Below are 25,018 nucleotides of genomic sequence, written 5' to 3'. Positions count from 1 at the left end.
AGTAAAGGCTCTGGGACTCTTCAATTAGCCACCAAAAAACCGTAAGTGGAGTTGTGTCCCAAGTGGTATAATAGCATCAGCCTTGAATGCCAAAGCTAAAGGAAAGGGGGGGGGGTACTCTCTAGGTTTACTTTTCTTGCAGGCAATGAGAATAGTTCAAGCCTCAGTAAATACATACATAGATACATACATACATAAAATAGTGACCAGGTGACCCTAGAAGGATTTGGAAAGGCAGATTAATTTGAGCTGTAATGATTTGTGTTGGGGTGAGAGGGGTGGGGAGAGAAGTTCAGAGGCCTATGGTCAGGACAAGGAATAGTGAGATAACGCAGAAACTGAAAATGTTTCCATCAGCACTGTCCTGCCCAGCCCAGCCCACACTGAGCTTGCTCAGAGCCTGCAAGTCAGCCCAGGCAGAGGTGACTGGTTTGGAGTGTGTGTGTGTGTTGGTCCTAGGGCTTGAACTCAAAGCTGGTGTGCTGTTGCTGAGCTTTTTCCTTCAAGGCAAGCTCTCTACCACTTGAGCCACAGCTACACTTCCAGGTTTTTGGTGGTTAATTGGAAATAAGAGTGTCAGGTATTTCCAGCCTGCCAATTTGAGCCACTGCTCCACTTAGGCCTTTTCTGTGATTAACTGGAAATAGAGTCTCAGGGACTTTCCTGCTTGGGCAACTCAATCCTCAGATCTCAGAGTAGCAGGGATCTAGGCGGGAGGCCCCAGGGCCCGGAGGTCATTTCGCGTTGATTCACCAGATGGAATTTCCTAAACAACACAGCATTCTCAAAGGCGTCAACTCCGGGCCCCGACGAGCTCCTCCTCCGCGCGTCCCGGGAGCCCGGTGAGCCGCTGGGGCCGGGGACGCGCAGGGAGCCGAGCTGTATGGGGGGGGGACCGTGGGGCCGAGGCGCCCCTCCAGCGCCCCGCACCCGACGCCGCCAGCGCGAAGCCGCTGGGCAGAGCAGCAGTCAGTGTCAGGAAGGGGCGTGGCATGGAGGCGTGGCAGAGACGATGGGCGGAGCCTTTGGCCAGTTCCAGGCAAAGGGCGTGTCCGGGAAAAGGGGAGGGGAGTACGAGACAATTCTATTGGCTGGCGCAGGAGCAGGGGCGGGGCGGGGCGACCTCAGCGCAACCACCTCCAGGACCGAGGGCGCTGCGGGCTCGGCTCCCGAGCTGGCGCCCCTCTTTCAGGTGCAGCGTAGGCTCGGCCCCGGCCGGGACTTCTGGATCGCGCAGTGACCGCATGGTGAGTGATACTGGGGCTGAGCCTCCCGTTCACCCAGCCCGGGTCGTCAGGCGTGGGCTCTGGAGCCCGGCGCTGGCCCGCGGGCCGCCGCGCGCCCGTGTCCTCCGCTGCCAGCCTGGCGCAATGCGGGGCTGGCCCCTGGGACTGAGCGGGAGCCGCGCCCCGCGCCTCCTCCAGGGCACCGCGCGCATCTTAGCGGCAGGCGGGCTGCACCTGTGCCCCTGCGCCCCACACGTCAGCCAGTCTCCCAGGAGGGCGGGGGGGGGGGGGCGGAGTTCCAACCTCTCCGGAGTAACTCTTTGATTTCAAATCCACGCCAAGGTAATAGCAGAAAGAGGGCTCAGCACTGTTTAAGGAGGGGTTCTCTTAGTCCAGACTCGTTAAAGAAAGGGGCATTTAGCCAGGGCGCCAGCGGCTCACGCCTACAATCTGAGCTATGCAGGAGATCTGAGGATCTTAGTTCGAAGCCAGCTTGGGCAGAAACATCCATGAGACTCTTATCTCTAATTAACCACCAGAAAACCGGAAGTGAAGCTGTGGCTCAAAGTGATAGAGTGCTAGCTAGCCTCGAGCAAAAGATCTCAGGGACAGCAGCAGGCCCTGAGTTCAAGTCCTACAACCAACAAAAAAAGGGGGGGGAGACATTTATTTTTATTTGTGTGCCACTATTGGCACTTGAACTCAGGACTTAGGCATTCTTTAGCTTTTTCACTCAAGGCTGGCCCTCTGCCACTTGAGCCACACCTCCACTTGTGGCCTTTTGGTGGTTAATTGGAGCTTAGAGTCTCAAGGACTTTTCTACTGGGCTGGCTTCTAAGTGCCACCCTCAGATCTCAATCTCTGGAGTAGCTAGGATTACAGGTGGGAGCCACTGGTGCCTGCCTGGCTAAGAAAGGGCTTTGAAATCTACCACCCCTCTCAGCAGGGGTGAGACTCCTACTTTGATTATCCCCATTTACACATGAGAAACTGAGACTTAGTTACATAATTGTCTACCTTTCATCCAGATCAGTCCGTGGTGAAGGTGGGCTTTAAACCCACTGCTGGCTGTCCCTCCAGACTTCCTGTGCTTCTCTTCTGGCTTTGAGCTCATCCCACTGACTGCCCTGTTACCCCTGTGCTCCTGACTTATTGCCCATGCCCCCATGTTCCCCACTGCTGAATGATACCTTAGTGTTTTCATAAGTCTGGCACAGCCCTGAGAGAGGGATCCACCCCTCAGCCAGTGCCAAACTAGCCAGAGCACCTTGAAACACTGGAAGGAGTGTCCTAGAAACCCCATCCCATGTGGGAATCAAAGGAGGTCCACCACAGATGAGAGCTGGGATTCTGTAAACTTACCCCAAACAGGTCAGACTCCAAAGTCAGATCATGTGGTAGAAGAAACCCTCGTTGCCTTTGCAGTAGTTTAATTAGTCACAGATCTAGGAATGTCAGTCAGGATTAGTTACCAAAAGCCACAAAAATCCTCAGGATACTGAGATCTGAGGATTGAGGCTTAAATCCAGCTTAGGTAGGAAAATCTGTGAGTCTCTTAGCTCTAATTAACCACCAAAATGCAAGAAATGGTGCAGTGGCTCAAAGTGGTAGGGCACTAGCCTTGAGCACAAAAGCTCAGGGATAGCATCCAGGCCCTGAGTTCAAGCCCCAGATCTGGCACAAGAAAAAAGAGAGAGGGAGGGAGAGAGGGAGGAAGGAAGGAAGGAAGAAAGGAAGGAAGGAAGGAAGGAAGGAAAATTCCCCCCTGAAACCAAGAGACTCCCATGGCCAGAGCCTGAGGACAGAATCAAGATCTAGGATCCTTCTGGACTCTGGGCTACCTGGACTGTGGAAGATAAGAAGCATGAACAGAAGTTGTGTCACCCATATGTGCCTTTGGTACAGACCCTGTGACTACGAAGCCTCTATGGGAGAGGGCACCTGACTATGGGGTGTGCCAGAACCCCCTGGCCTAGGCCCCTGGGACCTGGGTCCAGGTTGAGCCCTGTCTGCCCCCTCTTGTAGTAGGTCCTGGGGGAGACCCTTTGTCCTCTCTGAATCCTACATTTTTATTTCTAGAGCTGCATTGGCAGCTTTCATCAAGGGCACACAGATCTCCCTGGGGCCCCACACCAAGGTCAACCCTAACAGTCATTCCAGAGGGGCCAGGCCACAAACAGCTCAGGTCTGATTTGTCTCATACAATTCATAAAGGAATATAATTTTCCTGCTGCCTGTGGTGCATGCCTGTAATCCTTGCTACTCAGGAGGCTGAGGCTTAAGGATTAGGGTTTGAAGTCAGCCTGGGCAAGAAAGGCCATGAGACTCTTATCTCTAGTTAACCAGGAGAAAGCTGCAAGTGGAGGTGTGGCTCAAGAGGTAGAGCACCAGCCTTGAGTGATCAAGCTTAGGGACAGCGTGTAGGCCCTGAGTTCAAGCTCCAGTACTGGCACCAAATAAATAAATAAATAAGGAATGTAATTAATATAATTAGTTAACTAACAAGAAACCCAAGGTTGAGAAAGGAATGGGCCCAGTTCCCCTGTATACGCAGGGAATTCCAGAGCTGGGCACTGAGCCCAGAACCATGAAAAGGCTGAGGAGTTATCCTCTTACAAACTACACTGAAGAAAATATCTTAAAGTAGTTTGGTCTGTGTGTGTGTATATGTGTGCATGTGCACACGCATGCACATGTGTACTGATCCTGAGTTTCTTTTGCTTCAGGCTAGTATTCTACCACTGGAGTCACAGCACACTTCAGATATTTTTGGTTAATCGGAAATAAGAGTCTCACAGACTTTCCAGGCTGCCTTCCAACCTCAATCCTCCAATCTCAGTCTCCTGAGTAGCTGGGACTCCAGGCGTGAGCACTAGCACTCAGCTTAAAATAATTTTAAAGTAAAGTAGGAAGTGGCCCAAACTTCCTGAAGCTTCTGCAGTTCCCCATCTGTCTTAAGGGGAACTTGGAGCTGTCTGGTCACTTTTCTGTCCAGTCTTCTTCCCCAGGCTATGAGGCGGCGGGAGATTCTGAGTCCCTCCCCTGGATTGCCCCATGGCCCCTGGCCACAGTGCTGGGAAGAGCCCTGCAGACACTTGGCCAGCTGCTACTATGTGTCTAGTTCACCCAAGGCCCAGGAGACACATAGAAGCTGAAGTCACTTGCCAAGTTGAGGCAGAAGCAAAGCTCACAGCTCCATCCCACTCTGCCAGAGTTCTCTGCCATGGCTCTCTGTGTGACACATTTCAGCAGAGGTTGTCATCCTGGGATCTGGAGATGTGGAAATGGGCTCCTTCTCCCTCCTGTAGTGTTGAACACATCTAGTACATTCATGGAAGCTCTCTGAGGTGAGAATGTACTTTTGCAAAAAACTCTAAAGGCTGGGCACACCTGTAATCCTACCTACTTCAGAGGCTGAGATCTGAGGATCCTGATAAGAGTCCATGGAATTCTTACCTCCAGTTAAGCAGCAAAAAGTCACAAGTGGAGGTGTAGCTCAAGTGGTAAGAGTGCTAGCATTAATTGAAAAAGCTAAGGGACAAAGCCCAAGCCCTTGAGTTCAAGTTCCAGTACTGGCACACTCACACACACACACAAAGGACTCTAAAATATTTCCTGACCAATAAGGTTTGAGACATTCCCTTGGGTCCCAGAGCAGAGGCTGCCAGGCAGGAAGTGCTCCTAGTTTAGGACAGGAGACCCAAGGCCAGGAAGTGTGGTAGAAATTCAAGGAAAATCAGAGCTGGAGATTTCCATACAGATTTTTTTCTTTTGCCTGTGGCTGCTATGTCTTGAGACCAATATCTGGCAGAAACTAGACAATCCGGCTCCCAGGGATGTGGGGACAGTATTGCCTCTAGTCTAGGCACATAAGGAAGTTTGGAGACAATGGCCAGAGGTCTGAGGTCTTCAAAGAAAGCAAAGATCAGGCACTTCAGAGCCAGGGGAACAGTGTCCTGGAAGCCTAGGATCAGAATGAGCTCAAGGAAAGAGTGACGGCTCTGGACACAGCAGAGGCAGGCTGGGAGTGGTCAGCCCAGGGTGAGGCCTGAGGTGTAGGTGCCTGTGGCTCTTCACCTGATTCCCTGAGCTGTCCAGCTTCCACTGCCCCAGCTGACAGCTGCTGGAGACGCCACAGAGACTCCTCAGGCTTTGCCTGGCAGGATCTATGGGGATGGGGCCCGAGCTGGGGAAAGGTGTGGTGCAGCTGGACAGAGGTGGGTGGTGGGAGGGGGAGGGAAAAGGAGAGGGTAACAGGTAGGGAATCGCAGGTGAAGTGAGCAGCTGGGATCCCTTCCTGTGGTCCACACCCAAACAGTTGGCTTTCTCAGCACAAATGTGCTTGGAGGGTTAGCCTCTGCCTAGCCCCTTAAAGGCAGCTGACTTCCCTGGCTGAGCTTCTGCCATTTGCTGGCTGACAGGTGTGGGGAGGGCCTTTCACAAGTTCATTGGTGGCTGGGAACCACCAGGGGCTCACTCCTGGACCAAGGTTCAAAGCCAGCCTAGTCAGGAAAGTCAGAGAGACTCTGATCTCCAATTAACCACCAGAAAAGCTGGAAGTGGGGCTATGGCTCCAATGGTAGAGAGCCAGCCTTGAACAAAAATGCTAAAGGACAATGCCCAGGCTCTCAATTGAAGCCTCAGTACTGGCACATGCGTGCACACACACACAAACACATACATACATACATATGCACACACATACACAAACACACGTTCCCTGTTTTCAGTGCCCAGTTGCTGCCCTGGATGTTATTTAGAAGCTGCAGCCAGGGCTGTGGAGGATGGAGGGCCTCGGGCCCCCCTTGGCAGTGTGCCATTGATGTGCATGTCCATCTTCTGTATCCAGTAGCCCTGCTGGAGAGTTCAGTCTGTACCCACCTTTCTTTTGCTTCTTGGACCTTTTCCTTCCTTCCTTCCTTCATTCCCTCTTCTTTCCTTCCTTCTTTCTTCCTTTCCCACCTGCTTTTCTTTTTTTCTTACTTCCTTTTTTCCCCCCTTTTTTGTGTGTTAGTACTGGGACTTGAACCCAGGGCTTCGGCACTGTCCCTTAGCTTTTTTGCTCAAGGCTGGTGCTCTACCACTTGATCCTTTTCTAGCTTTTTGCTGGTTAGTTGCAGAGAGGAGTCTCACAGACCTCCCTGTCTGGGCTGGCTTTGACTCTCAATTCTCAGATTTCAGCCTCCTGAGTAAGAAAGGGCCGCTGTAAGAGCAAAGAGTAGACAAATACATCATCCCATAATGAAAAACTTTCCATTCCGTTTCATGTAAACCAAATGATATTAAGGTGCTTTGCTCCTTTTACAATTGCCATGTAGGAATCGAGCCCCAAGTGTGACCTGAAGAACTACATTGGCCTTCTTCTGCAATGGCCACAGAAAAGGAAGAGGGCCCAGGCCTGGAGCCTGGTGGCCTTTGTCCCTCCACAGCAGGCTGTGGTGTCACCCTCCCCTGTCCGTGCATGGCAGCTGCTGAAGTGATAAGGGAGATCAGCTCAGTGGCTGTTGACAGGGGGCAGGTAGACCAGGCTGGCACATCGCTTGGACCACTTCCCTTAGCACCGAGTCCTCCAGCCTGGGATGCAAGCTTGGGTCCTGGGAGGCTGGGAACAGACCAGTACAAAGAAGGCCGTGGGGGAGGGGAGCAGCCCACGGCCAAGCAGGCCTGTCCAACTGCATCTGTCACTCTGATTGTCCGCCTGTGCCTGGGTGGCTGGCCAGCCCTGCCACATTCTCTTCCAGGTGCCTGCTTCCCCCCAAGAAACCCGAGCACACTGTGACTCAATTCATGATAGGACTGTGCTGTTTAAAGATGGGCACCAGTGACTCACGCCTTTAATCCTAGCTACTCCAGACGCTGAGATCTGAGGACCATAGTTGGGAGCCAGCCCAGACAGGAAAGTCTCTGAGATTCTTTTTTTTTTAAATTGTGACAGTACCATACAGAGGGGTTACAATTACATGGGCAAGATAATGAGTACATTTCTTATCAAACATTGTTGCCTCCTCCTTTGTTTCCCCTTCCCATCTCTTCCCATTACCCTCCCCACCCCAAGTCTCTGAGATTCTTATCTCCAGTTATCCAACAGTAAAGCAGAATATGAAATGTGGCTCAAGTGGTGCCAGCCTTGAGTAAAAATAGCCCAAATGCAGTTCAAGCCCCAGAATTGCCCCCCCCCATGTCTCTCTTACACACACACACACACACACACACACACACAATTATATTGTGCCTAATGGTGGTGGCTCACGCCTGTAAACCTAGCTACTCTGGAGACTGAGAGCTGAGGATCATGGTTTAAAGCCATCCAAGTGCTAGAGGCCTAGCCTTGACCAAAAAAGCTCAAGGGCAACACAAGCCCCACAACTGACAAAAAAAGAAAAAAGAAAAAGATGGTAATGTTTTAGTATAAGAGGTTGGTAACAGACTATCGGGGGAGCTGGGAGACAGTGCCCAAAGCACCCACAGATCAGTACTTGGGAGGAAATGTGCACCACGGGCTTTTTTAGAAGGCGTGTTCTTCAGTCCCTCCCACTCAGCAAGTCTCTAGAACGCCTCTCCGTGAGTTGCGAACTGCAGCTAGGGGGCGCTCTAGAATGAGGGAAAGTCAGCTCAGCCGGAGGGCTGGCACAGGCCGCAGACCCAGTTTCCACACAAGAATTCTGTGAGTGATCTAGCAAAAGGGAAGTGGAGACAAAAGAGATCAAGGGACTCAGAGTGATCAAGAGATCAAGTGACCTGCTGGTGATGGTGTCAGGGGACACAAATTAAATGTAGACTTCTCTCCAAGGAGAGGCTGCGCTAGGGGCCAAGTTCCTCCCCCCCCCCCCCCCCCTCCGCCTCCCAGTGTAGCTCCCGCTGGGCTGAGCGAGGTGGGGGAGCCTGGCCTTGTTTGCTGACCTCTCTCCCCTCCCTTGGGATGTCCCGGGCAAGCTTAGCTGTTTACCCCACAGTACCCATCTTCCCCTCTCTCCCTTCCCCTTTTGCCATCTGCAATCTGGGGCCTCTCATTTTTTTCCCCTCTGACTTCTCTGAGCAGCTGACATAATCCCGCTGGAGCACACAGTCAGTGTGTATAAGCAGGTGTGTGTGCTGTGTATGGGGGGGGGGGGGGGAACACTGCTGAAAACCATCTGGAGACATAGCTTTGCAAAAGGACCAACTGGAGCCCAGTGGGCGGGGCTTCCCACTAGCCTACCAAAGCAGCCCCTTTAATCTGCTTTGCATAAACAGTTGTGTGGGGGGGGAGGGGGCAGGAGGGATGACTTGCCTATAATTCTAGCTACCAAGGAGACTGAGATCTGAGGATCAAGGCTGGAAGCCAGCTGGGCAGGAAAGTCCATGAGACTCTGATCTCCAGTAAGCTATTCAGAAAAGGCTGGAAGTGATGCTGTGGCTCAAATGTAGAGTACTTGCTTCAGCACAAAAGCTTAAGGACAGTGCCTAGGCCCTGAATTCAAGCCCCAGGATTGGTTAAAAAAAAAATCCACAATGTGTAACCCATCTAACCCTTGGAGATCAATATCATTTTTTTTTTTTTTTGCCAGTCCTGGGGCTTGAACTCAGGGCCTGGGCACTGTCCCTAAGCTCTTGTGCTGAAGGCTAGTGCTCTACCACTTGAGCACAAAAGCACTTCTGTTTTTTTCTGGGGTTTTGTTTGTTTGTTGTTGTTGTTTTTATTGTGGTACTGAGGAATCAAACCCAGGGCTTCATGCATGCTAGGCAAGCACTCTACCATTATGCCACATTCCTAGCCCAATATCCTTATCCTTATCCTTAGGCAGATGAGAAAATTAAGATTGATGAAACTGGGCAAATCAGGACATCCAGGTCTTAGCAGCCCAACTTATACACCAGCTTTTGCAGCCCCACTTATACACCAGCACTTTAAGTAATATCTTCTGTTAATAAGTAACCATTGCCGGACCTACACTGCTTTCCTTCTATAATCCTAGCAATTTAGGAGGCTGAGAGCTGTGGATCAAGAATGAGATCTAGCCTGTGAAAATAAAGTCTGTGAAACTCTTACCTCCAATTAACGAGCAAAAGAAAGAAAGAAAGAAAGAGAAAGAAGGAAGGAAGGAAGGAAGGAGAGAGAAAGAAAGAGAGAGAAAGAAAGAGAGAGAGAGAAAAGTAAGATAATGGAAGTGGAGCTGTATCTCAACTGGTAGAGTGCTAGCCTTGATTGAAAAAGCCAAGCGGGAGTTCAAGCCCCAGTACTGGCACAGAAAAAAAAAGAAAATTTATATTTGTAGATGTTCCTACTACATAGAGCAAAATGGGAACATTTACTTCAAACTGTAGGAGAACGAAAGTCTTGTCACCTAGTCAGGTCATGAGACTGAGTCATGAACCAGAGCCCCAGTAACTCATCTTGCAAGTGGGTCTCACCTGCCTATAGTCTATGTCTGAATATATTTCAACATTAAATTTATTTAAATTTAAGCATTAGGTTTATTTCAATTTAAGTGTATTTAATAATTACATATAATTGTAAATATATTTAAATATCAAATGTAAATTTAAAATATTTAAATATGAATGTGAAGTATAGCTGCTGTTTTAAGAATTGTTTCTGTGTTAGTTGATTCTGTTGCTACAACAAATCCATGAAATACATCCACTTATCATAAAAGAGATTTATTTATTTCATGTGTGTGTGAGAGAGAGAGAGATGGGGGGTGGTACTGGAGCTTGAACTCAAGGCCCTGTGCTCTGGTTTGGCTTTTTTAAGGTTGGTGCACTAACACTTGAGCCACACCTCCACAACCCAGCTTTTTGGTAGTTAAGTGGAGTTGAGTCTCATGGATTTTCCTGCCTAGGCTGGCTTTGAACTTCCATTCTTAGATCTCAGCCTCCTGAGTAGCTAGGATTACAGATGTGAGCCACCATGCCCAATACAAATATTCTGTGGGCTGCCCAGGACTCTGACCCACGCAGTTACTCAAGACCCAACCTGACCCTGTAGCAATTGCACCAGTTAGCACACCTCCTTGATCCTCCTGGGTTGACCTGCACACCAATTCTTACGTGTGCTGTAACCCAGCCCACCCTCCTCCCCCAGCAAGTACCTGTCACATGGGCTCACAGGGGACAGGCAGCCTGGAGGACACTGATCACAGTCATTCCATGGGTCTTTGTGTCTCTTCCAGAGACATCTAGCTTTAACCAGTGAAATATAACTCATAAATACCCAAACTTCTGGCTTCCTGTGAAGTACCAGAGCTGTGCTTCTGACCCCCCACAACCAGGGCCCCTCAACTGAGTCACTCCTCAGCCCCCAGACAGTATTATGTTTTGTATTCTGGTTGTACATACACAACTCTGGAAGAGCTGAATTACGAGAATCTCTCATGTGTGTGTGTGTGTGTGTATGTACGTATATGTTTATATTTATTTCAAGCAAACATTCTATAATCTCAGATTCTTAGGGGTTGAGTCTCTTCACATCAGAGCAAACCTGAAGGTCCAGCACTTCTCTTTGAGGGAATGTTTGCTAAAACCCCTCAGGGATCCAGGTACTGATAGTTCACACCTGTAATCCTGGCTACTCAGGAGGCTGAAATCTGTGGGTCTGAGTCTCAAAGCCAGCTTAGGAAGGAAAGTTTGTGAGACTCTTATATCCAGTTAACCACAAAAAAGCTACAAGAAGAACTATGGCTCAAGTGGGGGAGTGCTAGCCTCGAGCACAAAAGCTAAGGGACAGCGCCCAGGCCCCAAGTTCAAAACCCACTACCTGCACACACACACACACTCTCTCTCTCTCTCTCTCTCTCTCTCTCTCTCTCTCTCTCTCTCTCTCTCTCTTAACAATTCAATCATACCCCTGAGATTCTTTCTTGTCTTTGTTCAGTCATCAAACAGTTATTTACAGGGTCCTACCATGACCCAGGCTGTGCTGTGCATGGGCTGGACATAGTCAGTCAAAGGACAAGGCCTCGAGGTGGGCTTGGGAGTCAGGAGGAGGCTCCATGACAGAGGCGTGCTGCCCCCTGCTGACTGGGCTGTGCTCCCGCAGGAATGCATTTGCTTGTGTGTGGCGGGTCCTGGGGCTTGAATGCAGGGTCTGGTACACCAGGCTAGTGTTCTACTGCTTGAGCCACAGCTCCACTTCCAGCTTTTTAATTTTTGGGGGTTAATTGGAGATAAGTCTCATGGACTTTTCTATATGGGCTGGCTTCAAACCACATTCCTCAGATTTCAGCCTCTTGAGTAGCTAGGATTATAGGCGTGAGCCACCAGCATCTCTGCTTTGACATACTCTGAGAACAAGAAGCTTTGTGCATACATGGATGGCCGGGTGTGCCATGCTGGAGCGCGTACTGGAGTTCATAAATGGGGTGACCTCTGTTAGTTGGGGTAGGTAGTACCTCCCACCAGCAAATGGCAGCCCTTCTAATATTCAGCTTTACTTTCTGCAGAATCCGATACCTCCAGTCTACTTTAGTCTGGAAATAAGTAGAATCTTCTAGAAATAAACAATCACTAAGTTTTAAATTGCACCCCTCCACAAAATGGTAGTCACTCTTATTTATGGTTTTACTTTTTATGGATTCTGTTACCTGAGGTCAGCTGTAGTCTGGAAATAGTTAAGTGGAATATTCTGGAAATAAACAATGCTAAGCTTTAAGTGGCAGGCATGAGCGGCATGATGAAATCTGTCGGCCCACTTCTTCCTGCCTGGGTGTGAGTCACCCTGTGCCATGTCCAGCGTCCCCCTGCTTAGCAGTGGGATTGGCAGCCTGGGGGACACTGTCCCATAGCTTTTTTCATTCAAGGCTGGTGCTGTACCACTTGAGCCACATCTGCACTTCTGGCTCTTGGCTGGTTAATTGGAGATCAGAAACTCAGGGATTTTCTTGCCCTGGTTAATTTTGAATAGCGATCTTCAGATCTCAGCCTCCTGAGTAGCTAGGATTACAGGCAGAGCCGATGAAAATTCCTGACTTAATAGGATGTTTTTTTTTTTGTTTTGTTTTTTTTTTTTGGGTCCGGTCATGAGGCCTGAACTCTGGGCCTGGGCACTGTCCCTCAGCTCTTCAGCTCAAAGCTAGCGCTCTACCACTTGAGTCACAGCACCACTTCCGGGTTTTTTCTTTTTGTTTATGTGGTGCTGAGGAATCGAACCCAGGGCCTCATGCATGCAAGGCGAGCACTCTACCACTGAGCCAACTTCCCAGCCCCAATAGGATGTTTTGTAGGATCTACACAATTTCACAGAGATGAAGGGACAAGTGTGGAAAAGGTGACCGTGATCAAGATGTATTGTTCTCTTAATCTCACTTGTAGAACTGAAACCCCTTTGTAGAACTACTTGAAAAATAATGATTCATAAGACTATCAAACACCAGATGCACTGTACTCATGATCTGAGTTGTTGAACGGAAAGCTGAAACCCCTTTGTATAACTACTTACAATGAAAATGTAAGAGCCAGGAGCTGGTGGCTCACACCTAGCTAGCTATTCAGGAGGCTGAGCTATGGAGTACCATGGTTCAAAGCCAACCAAGGCAGAAAAGTCAGTGGGACTCTTTATCCTCAATTAACCACCAAAAAGCTGGATGTAGGAGCTGTGGCTTACGCAGTAGAGTACCAACCTTGAACACAAAACCCAAGTGAATGAGGGGCCCTGGGTTCAAGCCTCAGCGCGCACGCGCGCGCACACACACACACACACACACACACACACACACAGTGCCCATCATGGGAAGGGAGTACATGGTTTGAATGTACTGGGGATTGTGTGAAATTTTCCAGAGTGATCAGGGAGACCTCATATTGAGTCCTCCAGCGCAGCCACCTGCACATGGACAGATGTCAGGCCACGGCATTCCCCTCCAAGTCAGTGCTGAGAACTGTACTCACTGACTCCATGCTTCCAGCAGGTAACCTCCAGGTCTGCAGAGAGAAGCTAAAGATGAAGGAAGATGGTTCACCCAGCTCTCAGGTGCCCATCAGCGACAACAAGCACATCCTCAAGTAAGTCTGGGTGTGCAGGGAAGATGGCGCCCATCCTCCGCATGGCTCCTCCCTAAATGGTCCATGGGCAGTGGGAGCTTGTGTTCTGTTGTATGTATATGTGTTCTATGCATGTGATACTGTACCTTGGGTCAGGGGTAGGACTTCCTGTGGTTCTTCAGGGTGTGGGTGTGGGCCTCCCCTCCTTGGACCCACAAAAGCTGGACAGACCAGGGCCCAGAGGGCTCTGCGGTGGCAGTGTTTAATGTCACTTCTTTAAAGACTAGAATGACCCAACCAAGCTACTCCTGAGGCTGAGATCTGAGGATCCTGGTTCAAAACCAACCTAGGCAGGAAAATTGGTGAGACTCTTATCTCCAATGAACCAGCAGTGCAGGTGTGGTTGAAGTGGTAGAGTGTAAGCCTTGAGTAGAAAAAGCCAAATAAGAGCATGAGTAAAAAAGTGAAGGGAAACTGGGTGCCAGAGGCTCAGGCCTATAATCCTAGCTACTCAGGAGGCTGAGATCTGAGGAATCACCATTCAAAGCCAGCCCAGGCAGGAAAGTCTGTGAGACTCTTATTTCCAATAAACCACTAGAAAACCAGAAGTGGTGCTGTGGCTCAAGCACTAGAGCGCTTGTCTTGAGCTGAAGAGCTGAGGGACAGCACCCAGGCCCAGAGTTCAGGCCCCACGACCAACAACAACAAAAAAAAGTGAAGGGATAGCACCAAGGTCCTGAGTTCAAGCCCCAGAAAACACACACACACACACACACACACACACACACACACACACACACACACACACACACAGATTAGAATGATCCCAGCATTCCACTGTTCAAAATGAACTAAAAAAACAAAAAGCACAAAACTGGTTGTGAGCTTCTCTGGTTTGATTTTGTTTCATTGCTTGTACCCGAGGCTTTATTGGGTACAAGCCTATAGCTATTGCTTTACTGCTTGAGCCATGCATCTAATCCAGCATTTTTTGTGCCAGTCTTGGGGCTTGAACTCAGGGCCTGGGTGCCGTCCCTGAGCTTTTCTCCTCAAGGTTAGTGACCTATTATTCAAAACACAGCTCCACTTGCAGCTTTTGGGTTAATTTTTTTCTGCCGAGTCTAGCTTTGAACCATGGTCTTCATATCTTGCCTCCTTTGCAGCTAAGATTACAGGCGTGAGCCATCAGCACCCAGTTTAATCCAACACTTTTGCTGCCTAGAGATGGAGTGTCACTAACTTTTCTGCCTGAGCTGACTTCAAACCACAGTCCTCCAGATCTCTTTGTTGGTGGTGGTGGTGGTTGTGGAGCTTGGACTCAGGGCCTGGGTGCTGTTTCTGAGTTCTTTCACTCAAGGCTAGTGTTCTACTCCTTTAAGCCACAGTACCATATCTGGGTTTTGAGTGGTTAATTGCAGGTAAGAGTCTCCCAGGGACTTTTCTGCCTGGCCTGGCTTTAAACCTCAATCCTCAGATCTCAGCCTCCTGAGAAGCTAAGATTAGAGGCATGAGCTCCAGTGTCCAGCTGGTTGTGAGTTGTTGTTGTTGTTGTTGTTTTTTGGTGAACTTTGTTGATGTGTTTCACACCACTTTTTAAAAATTTACTCATATTAAAAAACAACAACAAAATAATACTTGGACGATGTGCCAGTGACTCCCACCTGTACTCCTAGCTACTCAGGAGGCTGAGATCTGATGATAGAGGTTCAAAGCCAGCATGGGCAGACAAATCCAAGGAAGGGACTCTTATCTCCAACTAATCAGCAGAAAACCACAATGGGATAATGGCTCAAATGGTAGAGCACTAGCCTTGAGGGAAAAAGCCAAGCAAGAGTGTGAGGCTCTGAGTTCAAGCCCCAATACTCTCTCTCTCCACACACACACACACACACACACACACACACACACACACACACACACGAATGAAGACGCTGAGGTCCATGAAGGCTAACACCTTGTTGGGGCCTCTGTACTCCCCAAGTGTGCTTGCATGTCTTTATGTTTCAGGTCGGAGCTCTTAAGCCTCCTGAAGACCTACAATTGCTACCATGAGGGCCGAAGCTTCCAGCTCCGACACCGAGAGGTGAGGCCCACAGTCCCTATTTGCAGGGTCCCTGAGGCTGCCAGCCCATGTTCACGGGGTCCCCGGGGCTGGCAGTCTGCATCCACAGGGTCCCCAAGGTAAGGTCAGCAGTCTGCGCCCATGGGGTCCCCCAGGTAAGGCCAGCAGTCTGAGTTTGCGGGGTCCCTGAGACCAGCAGTCTGTGTCCACAGGGGCCCTAGAGGTGAGGCTGGCAGATCGTGTTCATGGAGTCACTGTTTTTCCTGGTTTGCTGACGGCAACCCTGACCACACTGTGGTTTCCAGGTACCCTGGTGTGGACAGTTAGACAGCAACCCCAGTCACTTTCTAGCTCAGGACCAGCTTACAGTGGACAGGAGGCAGTTGAACCATCCTTGCCAGTTGAACCATCCCTTCAGCCAGGACCTTTGTTGTGAGATTTACTGAGACATCAGAGTCTGAAACCTCTGTGTGTATTGGGGTAAGAGGCTTGAACTCAGGGCCTAAGCACTGTCCCTTAGCTGTTTCACTCAAGGCTGGAGCTCTACCACTTGAGCTCTACCAGGTTTTTATGCTGGTTAGTTGGGGATAAGAGTTTTGCAGACTTTGCTGCCCAGGCTGGCTTTGAACTGCAATCTTCAAACCTCAACCTCCTGAGTAGCTAGGAGTACAGGTGTGAGCAACAGCACTAGTCTTTTAGAGATGACATAGCCCCTCCTTCCTCTGTGTCTCAGGCTACTCTGTGACAGGGACTGTGGAGGAGCCCACCCCCTCTGTTCCCTCCCACTTAACCACATGGCCCGGACCTTTGCACCTTGTTCTTTCTTTGCCCTAAGTCCTCCCACTTTAAAGTGAGGTGCTGGGCTATGCTGGTGTTTACAAGGTCAGACAACCTCGCTGGGGCTCCCCCTGGGGTGTTTTGCACTGATGGAGATCCTGCTCTTTGAAGGCTGGTGCACCAGCTGCTTTGCTTGAAAACCTTACGTTGGGGATAATTTTGTCTATATTACAAATCAAAATGAGAGCAGAGTGGCCTGTGCCTTTTAAAGGTGAAGGAGGGTTTTACCCAGGCTGATTGGTGTCTTGGGAGAAAACGCACCTATGTGGAAACATTGCTGTGTAAACTCACCAATTTAGAAAAACAGTGTGAGGCAGAGGCAAGGTTGACCCAGCCTGGAACCCGCTCTCGTCCAGCTCGACACCTCCCCCTAGTGGCCATCACCACACACTACACACAGCCTGGCTCATTGCTCCAGACTCCCTGAGCACTGTGGGAAAGGAAAGGAACTTCCCCTCCACCAGGGTCTCTGTGACAGAAAGCCAGGCTCTTCCCCCGAGGAGGGAGTGGTGGAACAGAGGGGGGGGGGTGTTACTCTCACTCCCGCTTTAAGGCCTGGAAGACCACTGGACTCTGGAGGAACTAGTCCCCGCCTCCCCCTGCCATGGCTGTTCTCAGCCTGCCCAGGGCCTTGTGCTGTCCCCCTCCTCACTCCAGCTCACTCCAACAGCAAAGGACTGGAGAACGTGACTGCTCATAGGAACAGAAGAACCTAACCAAGCTGGATGCCCGTGCCTCACACTGTAATCCTAACTATTCAGGGGGCTGAGATCTGAGGATGGCGGTTCAAAGCCAACCTGGACAGGAAAGCCTGTACCATACTTATCTAATTAATCACCAAAAAGCAAGAAGTGGAGCTGTGACTCAAATGACAGAGTGCTAGCCTTGAGCAAAACAGTGCCCGGGCCCTGAGCTCAAGCTCCAGAACAAGAAAGAAAAAGAAAGAAAGAAAGAAAGAGAGAGAGAGAAAGAGAGAGGGAGGGAGGGAGGGAGGGAGAGAGGGAGGGAGGAAGAAAAAGAGCCTAGCTCATGGGGAAAGGAATCCTTCTAGGCTGTTCTGTGCATACAATCTTGCAGTACTTCCAAAAGCCCTTTCTTAAGATGCCATTTACCTCTATCATATCAGTGGATAGCTGCAGAGGGTCCTAGGGCTCCCCTCTTCCAGCCTGTTAGCCCTACCATCAATATGGTTTTGGGGTATAGCAGCCTCCATGAACATTAAGCTGAGTGTCAGTGACTCCTGACCCGGGATGTGTATGTGTGTGTATGCTGGTACTAAGGCTTGAACTCAGGACCTGGGTGCTGTCCACTTAGCTTTTTTCACTCAAGGCTGGTGCTCTGTCACTTGAGCCACAGCTTTATTTCTGGCTTTTACTTGGCTAACTGGAGATGAGTCTCACAGACTTTGCTTCTCCTGTCTGGCTTTGAACCCCAATCCTCAGAACTCAGCCTCCCGAGTAGCTAGGATAACAGGCATGAGCCACCAATGCCAGACTCTGACCTGATTTTCCAGTTGCTTTGTAGAAGAGGCTGCAGCAAGCCTAGCCCGTCTCGTCACTGGTGAGGCTCACATGGTGCACATTCACCCTTCCCCAGATACAGATACAGGCTGTCCCATGTATTAACAGCAGGTCAGGTGACCAGGGAATTGAGGCTCCTGAGGAGGTATAGCAGGTTCTGACAGATGCAAACATCTGTCTTCTCCAAGTCCACTTGGACAGTTTCCCCACCTCCTGGGGGAGATAGAGGACAGTGGGTGATGTCCCTCATTTTACACATAAGGAAACTGAGGAAATTGCCTCTCTGAAACTTTCTTTGTAGTGTGTGATTTACTTTCTGCTTTTTTCTTTTTTCATTAATTTTTGGTGCCAATCCTGGGACTAGAACTCAGGGCCTGTTCTGTCCTGAAGCTTCTTTTGCTCAAGAATAGTGCTCTACCATTTGAGCCACAGTTCCCTCACCACACCTCCATCCCTGGGATGACAATAGCTACCCTGAGTATTGCTTGCTTCCACTCAGCAGCGCCGCTTGGGAAATGCCCCTACTGTTTCTCATTGTGCCATGAGAAAACCAAGGAACAGAGACACGAAGTCACTGTCTCAAGGTGATCAGCTAGGAAAAGCAAGATCAGATAGCATCAGTCCTGGCTCCCGTGAGGAGCAGGATATCCCTGCAGAAAGACGTGCTCCTTCCTGAGACCTGCTGGAGACATGGCTACCACAAGGCACAGGCAGGGAGACAGCCACCGGACCTGCTTCGTACAGGAGTCTTTATTGGGGAAGGGTCAGAGTTCATGAATCACGGGGAGGTGCAAGTACAGACTTCTAAGGATACTACTGGGGCGGGGACTACAGGAGGCAAGTGTGACCCTGCCAGGTTGTTCCGAAATCCAGCTCTGTTGCCTGTCCCGAGATGGTCTCGCCAGAGAGTGCTCAAGTGCTCTGACTTCACAGGGTCTCCCTCTGGCTTTGCTTCTGTCCATCGGTCTGTGTGCATCCCAGTGGCCATCAGAGGAGCTGGTCGCCCTGGACAAGCCCTTATTTGGCTGCTTTACCTGAGATTCCCCAAAGAGCCAATCCAGAGGGTCAGCAGTGCCAGCAGAGGGCGCTGTAGGCAGCTGCCCACTGAAGCAGGGAGTCTTGTCCAATCGGGTCACAGCCAGGCGGCTCTTCTCATTAGCCTGCGCTGGGGGGTGGGGTCTGTTGGTCCAGCCCCTGGCTGCAATCTTGTCCAGCACAGAAGCTGGCTGTGCCAGCTGACAGAGTGACCTCACGTAGTCGTCCAGGCTGGGAGAGGCTGTGGGCTCCTGCCCGGGCCCTCCGGCCACCATCTCCTCTGAAGTCTCTCGAATTGTGGGTAGTTGAGCTACAGACAGCAGGAGCCGGGACCTCATTGCTGCTGATAAAGCCAAGGCAGCAACCTGTTGGCAGATGGGAGACAGGAGGTGAGGGCCTGTAGTCCCAGCCTGACCCCCTCCTCTGTCCCCTCTTCCATCCGGAGCTGCAGAGGTGAGGTTCACAGCCCATGCCTGTGGCTCCCTGCTCTTCCTTCCTACTCACATTAAAAACTCACAGGCATAGCCAGGCATCGGTGGCTCACACCTGTAATCCTAGCTACTCAGGAGGCTGAGATCTGAGGACTGAGGTTCAAAGCCAGCCTGAGCAGGAAAGTCCATGAGACTTGTATCTTCAGTTAACCAGCAAAAAGCCAGAAGCAGTGAGGCACTGGTGGCTCACAACTGTAATCCTAGCTATTTAGGAGGCTGAGATCAGAGGATTGAGGTTCAAAGCCAGCCAGGCAGAAAAGTCCAAGAGACTTTTATTTGTAATGAATTAACAAAAAGCTGGAAGTGGAGATGTGTCTGAAGTGGTAGAGCACAAGCCTTTAGTGAAAAAGTCAGGCAAGAGTGGGAAGCCCTGAGCTCAACCTCCAGGACCAGCACAATCAAACCATGTGGCTAGCTGAGTGCCAGTGCCTTACACCTATAATCCTAGTTGCTCAGGGAGGCTGAGATCTGAGGATTAGGCTCAAAGCCAGCCTGGGCAGGAAAGTCTGTGAGACTTATCTCCAATTAACCACCAGAAGTAGAGCTGTGACTCAAGTGGTAGAGCACTTGAGCAAAATTGCTCAGGGACAGCTCCCAGGCTCTGAGTTCAACTCCAGGACTGGCACTAAATAAATAAATAAATAATATAAAAGTTGTGTGTCAGCATAAAGCCACTGCTTCTGGTAGCTTTGTCCTGATCTACCCAGTAGGAAAGCTGGACCATTCCAAGCTGAGGGTGGCTATCCAGGATAAACACAGCCCTGCGTTCTGCCTGTATCCAGAAGGCAACTGCTCTCTTACCTGTGCTGTGGGGTGGATGAAGGCAGCAGGGAGGATGGGGTGAGGTTGGTCTAGTCCCCAGGAAGCTCTGTGGTGGAGAGGTGGAGGTTGGGTCCAGTGTTGGGTCCCTGGGAGAATCTTAAGGATAATGTTCTCTCCTGAGAACTCAAGGTCTGTGGCTGCTTTTATATCTTTTCTGCGGCCATCAGTTACTGTCACAGGGCCCAGAATAGCTGTGCTCCGGAAGGCTGGGAGGAAAACAGCCTGGTGGGCAGGGCCTGGGCCAGCTGCCAGCTGGGAGAGCTGTTTGTCTTATGGAAGCTGAGGGTGTTTACACTGACAGGAGGGGAGTAGTGCTCATGTGTCCCGGCCTGGGAGGCCCTGGGAGAGTCAGGGGACAGACAGCTTCAGGGTCTATAACTGCCAGAAAGTATTACCTACCATGTATATGCTACGCTAGTACACCAACATCCTGGCCTCCCACTGGCTTCTACTGGGCCCTGGGCCTGCACAAGTAGGGTTGGTTGAGTGACCATGACAGGGGACACCGGCCACGCAGAGCCACAGCCTAGAGGATCCTTAGGTGTGCTCCAAGCTGAGCACAGCCTACAATGGACTGGATGAAGAGCAGCCCCTGGGGTACAATCCTGGCCTCACAGCATCCTAAACAGGTTGCTTTCTTTTTTCTTTTTTTTTTTTGGGTCCGGTCGTGGGGCCTGAACTCTGGGCTTGGGTGCTGTCCCTCAGCTCTTCAGCTCAAGGCTAGCGCTCTACCACTTGAGCCACAGCACCACTTCCGGCTTTTTTCTTTTTTTTGCTTATGTGGTGCTGAGGAATTGAACCCAGGGCCTCAGGCATGCAAGGCAAGCACTCTACCACTGAGCCACCTTCCCAGCCCTTTTTTCTTTTTTTTCTCACACATATGTATCACAAATGCAATCTACCATTGTCTATAATACAGTTATTAAAAATACAAGCACACTGGGGTTAGAAACGTGGCTCCATTGGTAGAGTACTAGGCAGTGAGTGAAAGCATCAGGTACAGAGTTCGAGTCCTGTTCGTGGATCTAAAAAAGAAAGGAAAAATATAAGCACACTACTAGCATTTTTAAAAATTGTTTTTGTACTGGTAATAGCGTTGAGCTCAGGGCCTTGGGTGCTGACCCAGAGCTTTTTTGTTCTAGGCTGGCACTCTACCACTAGAACCACAGCTCCACTTCCAGCTTTTTGGTGGTTCCTTGGAGATACAAGTCTTGCAGACTTTCCTGCCCAGGCTGGTTTCAAACCTCAATGCTCAAATCTCAGCCTCCTGAGCGGCTAGGATTATAGCCATAAACCAAGGCACCCAGCCTTTTGCTACTTTCTTAATTGCCTTCTTTAGCAAATGCTGCAAGCTCCTATCCAAAAGCTGTGTGTACATTCTGATCATTGACAGTAGACCTCCTTTTCTGTGGGTGGTGGGGTGTTGGAAACATAGAAGTGATTAGCAACCATGAGATCCACACCATGAGTTCTGCCATAGTTGTGCACACGTTTCTGTGGCATCTTCTTCCTCACAGTTGAAAGCCAGACTGAGCAGGAAAACCCATAACACTGTTATTATGTCTACTTAAGCCAGAAGTGGAGCTGTGGTATTATGCGATCCTTGAGTGGAAAAGGCTGAGGGACGGCATGCAGGCCTTGAGTTCAAGCTCAAGTACCAGCATGTGCATACACACACACACATACACACACACACACAGAGACATATCCAGTAAGAGTCAGGTTGTGTGTTCAATGTTCTTACCACAAACCTAAAAAATAACAGCAATGGGAGAGTTAGGGTCCAAGTTGGCTACCCATGGGGAAAGGGTGCCCAAGCTTTCTAGAAGATTCTCTGGGCATATGAATAGTGATATCTGGCCAGGCTTGCTTGTGGGTAATTGGCCTGACAACGAAGGCATGGGAGTATGAGCAGAAGCCAGCCAGGCACCCATGGAGTGAGAAGATGCCACGCGCCTTGTGGAGCTGAGGTGAGGGGAGGCCCAAGCAGCTGGGGTCGAGGGATGAGAACTTTTGTAGAGATACTGGTGGGGCAAAACAGTATTCCAGAAGTAGTGAGCAAAAAAGATGGACACAAGTGCTTCATGCCTATAATCCTAGCTACTCGGGAAACTGCGATCTGAGGATCAAGGTTCAAAGCCAGCACAGGCAGGAAAGTCTGTGAGACTCTTATCTCCAATGACCCCCAAAAAGTTGGAAGTATAGCTGTGGCTCAAGTGACAGAATGCCGAGCTTGAGCAAAAAAGGCTAATAAGCAAGTGTGCCCAGGCCCTGAGTTCAAGCCCCCAAAAGATCAGCCATCAAGAAGAAAACAAGCTTGGAATTCTGGGGTGGGCTGACCCCAGGTAAGAGGGTACTGCTGCTGTCTGGGGTATGAGGAGAGGGCAGAGCTCAGATCTAGCTAGAGCAGCAGCCACTGCCCTGGTGGGCATGAGGCCCTTCAGGAGCTGGTGACCACAGGACCCTGGCCAGGGCACAGTTTGTTCAGGGAGGCAGCCAGACTGGCCTTCTCTGGGATGTGCTTCCGGGCCATCGTGTGGACGTGCATGCCGGACAGCTTTGGGGTCCTTTGGGACACCTGACTCGGCAACTCTGTCCTGTCCTGACCATGTGTCTGGCCAGGCCTGGGCTGAACTCTGGAAGGCGAGTCTCAGGCTTCCTCCCTCAGGCCCTGGCTCTGTGCCTCAGAGCACGTACAGGAGTGTATCTGGGGACTTGCCTGAGTAGCCTGTCAGGGCATTCGGGGGCAGGGGAGGTACCCCCAATGTCCACTGCTCTGAAGGAGGAGACTGACCTATCTGCACTCCCTTTCCCAGGAGGAAGGGGCTCTGATCATTGAGGGGCTCCTCAACATCGCGTGGGGGCTCAGGCGGCCCATCCGGCTTCAGATGCAGGATGACCATGAACGTGTGCGCCTCTCCTCCATCTCCTGGTCGCACCCACAGCCCAGCTGCTCCCCGTGAGTGCCCAGCGTGGGGCGGGGCTGGGGGCCTCCAGGACACCTCTCAGCTCAAACTCTGCTGTTGATTCTAGCGTGTCCTCAGCCCAGGGTTCAGGCATGGGGCATAGCCTGGCCACACACACCCTGACTCTGGGTGGCCTCCTTCCCTCCTCCCTTCCCTCTCTATTTTATAGTATTGGGAATTGAACCCAGGGCCAGGCACTCTACCACTGACCATCTCTCCCCAGCCCATTGGGTACAGCACTGAGAAAGTGTTAATGATGAATTTACACAAAAATAATCTACTCCTTCCTTCCTTCTTCCCTCCCTCCCTCCCTCCCTACCTTCTTCCCTCCCTCCCTTCTTCCCTCCCTCCCTCCCTCCCTCTCTCCCTTCTTCCCTCCCTCCCTCCCTCCCTCCCTTCCTTCCTTCCTTTCTTCCTTCCTTCCTTCCTCTTTTCTTTTCTTTCTCCTTTCCCTTCCTTTCCTTTTTTTCCCTTTTTTCTCCTCTTCTTTCTACCTTCTTCTTTCCTTCCTTCTATACTTTTTTTCTTTCAAGGCATGGCTTTGCTATGTAGTTCAGGCCACCTTAAACTCATCAAACTCATGCCTGCCTCAGCCTCCTGACTGCTAGGATTACAGGCATGCACCATCATTCCTATTGCTTTTATTATAATGTATGCTCTGTTTTTGTAAATGTATCTGAATGTAAGGTCAGATTAATTTTACTGTTCAAAAATGTGTCAGAAAGATTTGATATAGAAAAAAACAAAACAGAACAAAAAAATGTTTCAATCAGAAGGATACCATGTCTTACCTGTCATACTGCTTCCTATACTTCTACTACCCACCTCAAAAAAGGGAGTTACCATATATATATTAAAAAAAAAAAAAAGGAGTTAGCAGCCAGGCACACACCAATTTCGTGGTGTGGTGGAAGGGAGAAAGGGAGGAAGGGAGGAAGGAAGGAGGTTATTTGTGTGTGTGTGTGTGTGTGTGTGCTGCTACTGGGGCTTAAACTCAGGTTCTCTCACTCTTACTGGGCTTTTTCACTTGAGGCTGGTGCTCTACCTCTTGAGCTATACCTCCACTTCTAGCCTTTTGATAAGTATCTCATGGATTTTTCTGACCCACTGGTTTTTGGACAGATCTTCAGATCTCAGCCTCCTGATTAGCTAGGATTACATGCATGAGCCACCAGCACCCAGCCCTTTACTATTTTTTATTGTTTAAAATTTACTGCATTTGAGCCAGGCACTGGTGGCTCACATCTGTAATCCTAGCTACTCAAGAGGCTGCAATCTGAGGATCGTAGTTCAAAGCCAGTCCAGGCAAGCAAGTCTGTGGGACTCTAATCTCCAATTAATGATCCAAAAACAGGAAGTGGAGCTGTGGCTCAAGTGGTAGAGCTCTAGCTTTGAGCACAAAAGCTCAGGGACAATGCCCAGGCCCTGAGTTCAAGCCCCACAAGTGACCCAAAACAAAACAAATCAAAGTTATTCCATTCAGCCTGCTGCTTCTTGCGCCTTCTCTTTGGCCTGAGTTGTCTTTCTGGACAGCAGTCACCTGAGCAGCAGGATTGTCTCTTTTCAGCAAGGAGATGCCACCGCAGGATGGCGGGAGCACCGTTGAGGAGCCGGGTGCTCAGCCCCAACACAAGGCCATGAGTTCCAGAGATGGTTCAGGTAAGTGGGACCCGCCAGACCATCTGACTCCAGGGAGAAGAGCGGCCTGGCCCCTGACCATCACCTCTGAGGAGCCCCATCACTGCACTGCTTCAGGGCCCCGAGTCCCCTACACCATGCTTCATGACATTAAAAAAAAGAAAAAAAGAGCTGGGAGTCCATGGCTCACACCTGTCATCCCAGCCACTCAGGAGGCTGAGATCTGAGGATTGCAGTTTGAAGCCAGCCTGGACAGGAAAGTCCGTGAGACTCTTATCTCCAATTAACCACCAGAAAACACAAAGTGGGGCTGTGACGTCAAGTGGGAGAGCGCTCGCCTAGAGCAAAAGAGCCCAGGGACAGTGCCCAGGCCCTGAGTTCAAGCCCCACAATTCACTAAATGAAATAAGATAAATATACAGGAGCCATCATTGCCCCCATCATGTGCTGGGACTGGAGTTGC

General features: G+C 50.3%; 2 protein-coding genes across 3 annotated transcripts in view; one reads left to right on the top strand and one right to left on the bottom strand.

Moving 5' to 3' along the window:
* The first annotated feature begins 1,136 nt into the window (after positions 1-1,136).
* Rassf4 (Ras association domain family member 4) overlaps positions 1,137-25,018 on the top strand; it is a 33,025-nt gene continuing 9,143 nt past the window's right edge. The window contains exons 1-5 of one of the 2 annotated variants that reach the window (XM_042696380.1): positions 1,137-1,247; positions 13,112-13,205; positions 15,192-15,267; positions 22,768-22,910; positions 24,485-24,576. In XM_042696380.1, the coding sequence (XP_042552314.1) occupies positions 13,144-13,205; positions 15,192-15,267; positions 22,768-22,910; positions 24,485-24,576 (373 nt within the window). In that variant the 5' untranslated portion in view covers positions 1,137-1,247; positions 13,112-13,143. Of the gene's footprint in view, positions 1,248-13,108; positions 13,206-15,191; positions 15,268-22,767; positions 22,911-24,484; positions 24,577-25,018 lie in introns of both variants that reach the window. The other variant, XM_042696381.1, reaches the window with a different exon arrangement.
* Depp1 (DEPP1 autophagy regulator) lies at positions 18,332-20,106 on the bottom strand. Its single transcript, XM_042696385.1, has 2 exons — positions 19,931-20,106; positions 18,332-19,003 (listed from the first exon to the last, which is right to left on the bottom strand). The coding sequence occupies exon 2, from the start codon at positions 18,974-18,976 to the stop codon at positions 18,368-18,370; it is 609 nt and encodes a 202-aa protein (XP_042552319.1). The 5' UTR covers positions 18,977-19,003; positions 19,931-20,106; the 3' UTR covers positions 18,332-18,367.

This window comes from Dipodomys spectabilis, unplaced genomic scaffold (assembly GCF_019054845.1).
Source record: "Dipodomys spectabilis isolate Male_0828 unplaced genomic scaffold, ASM1905484v1 ptg000207l, whole genome shotgun sequence".
Taxonomy (NCBI): Eukaryota; Metazoa; Chordata; class Mammalia; order Rodentia; family Heteromyidae; genus Dipodomys; species Dipodomys spectabilis.
This window is presented reverse-complemented; position numbering and strand designations above follow the sequence as displayed.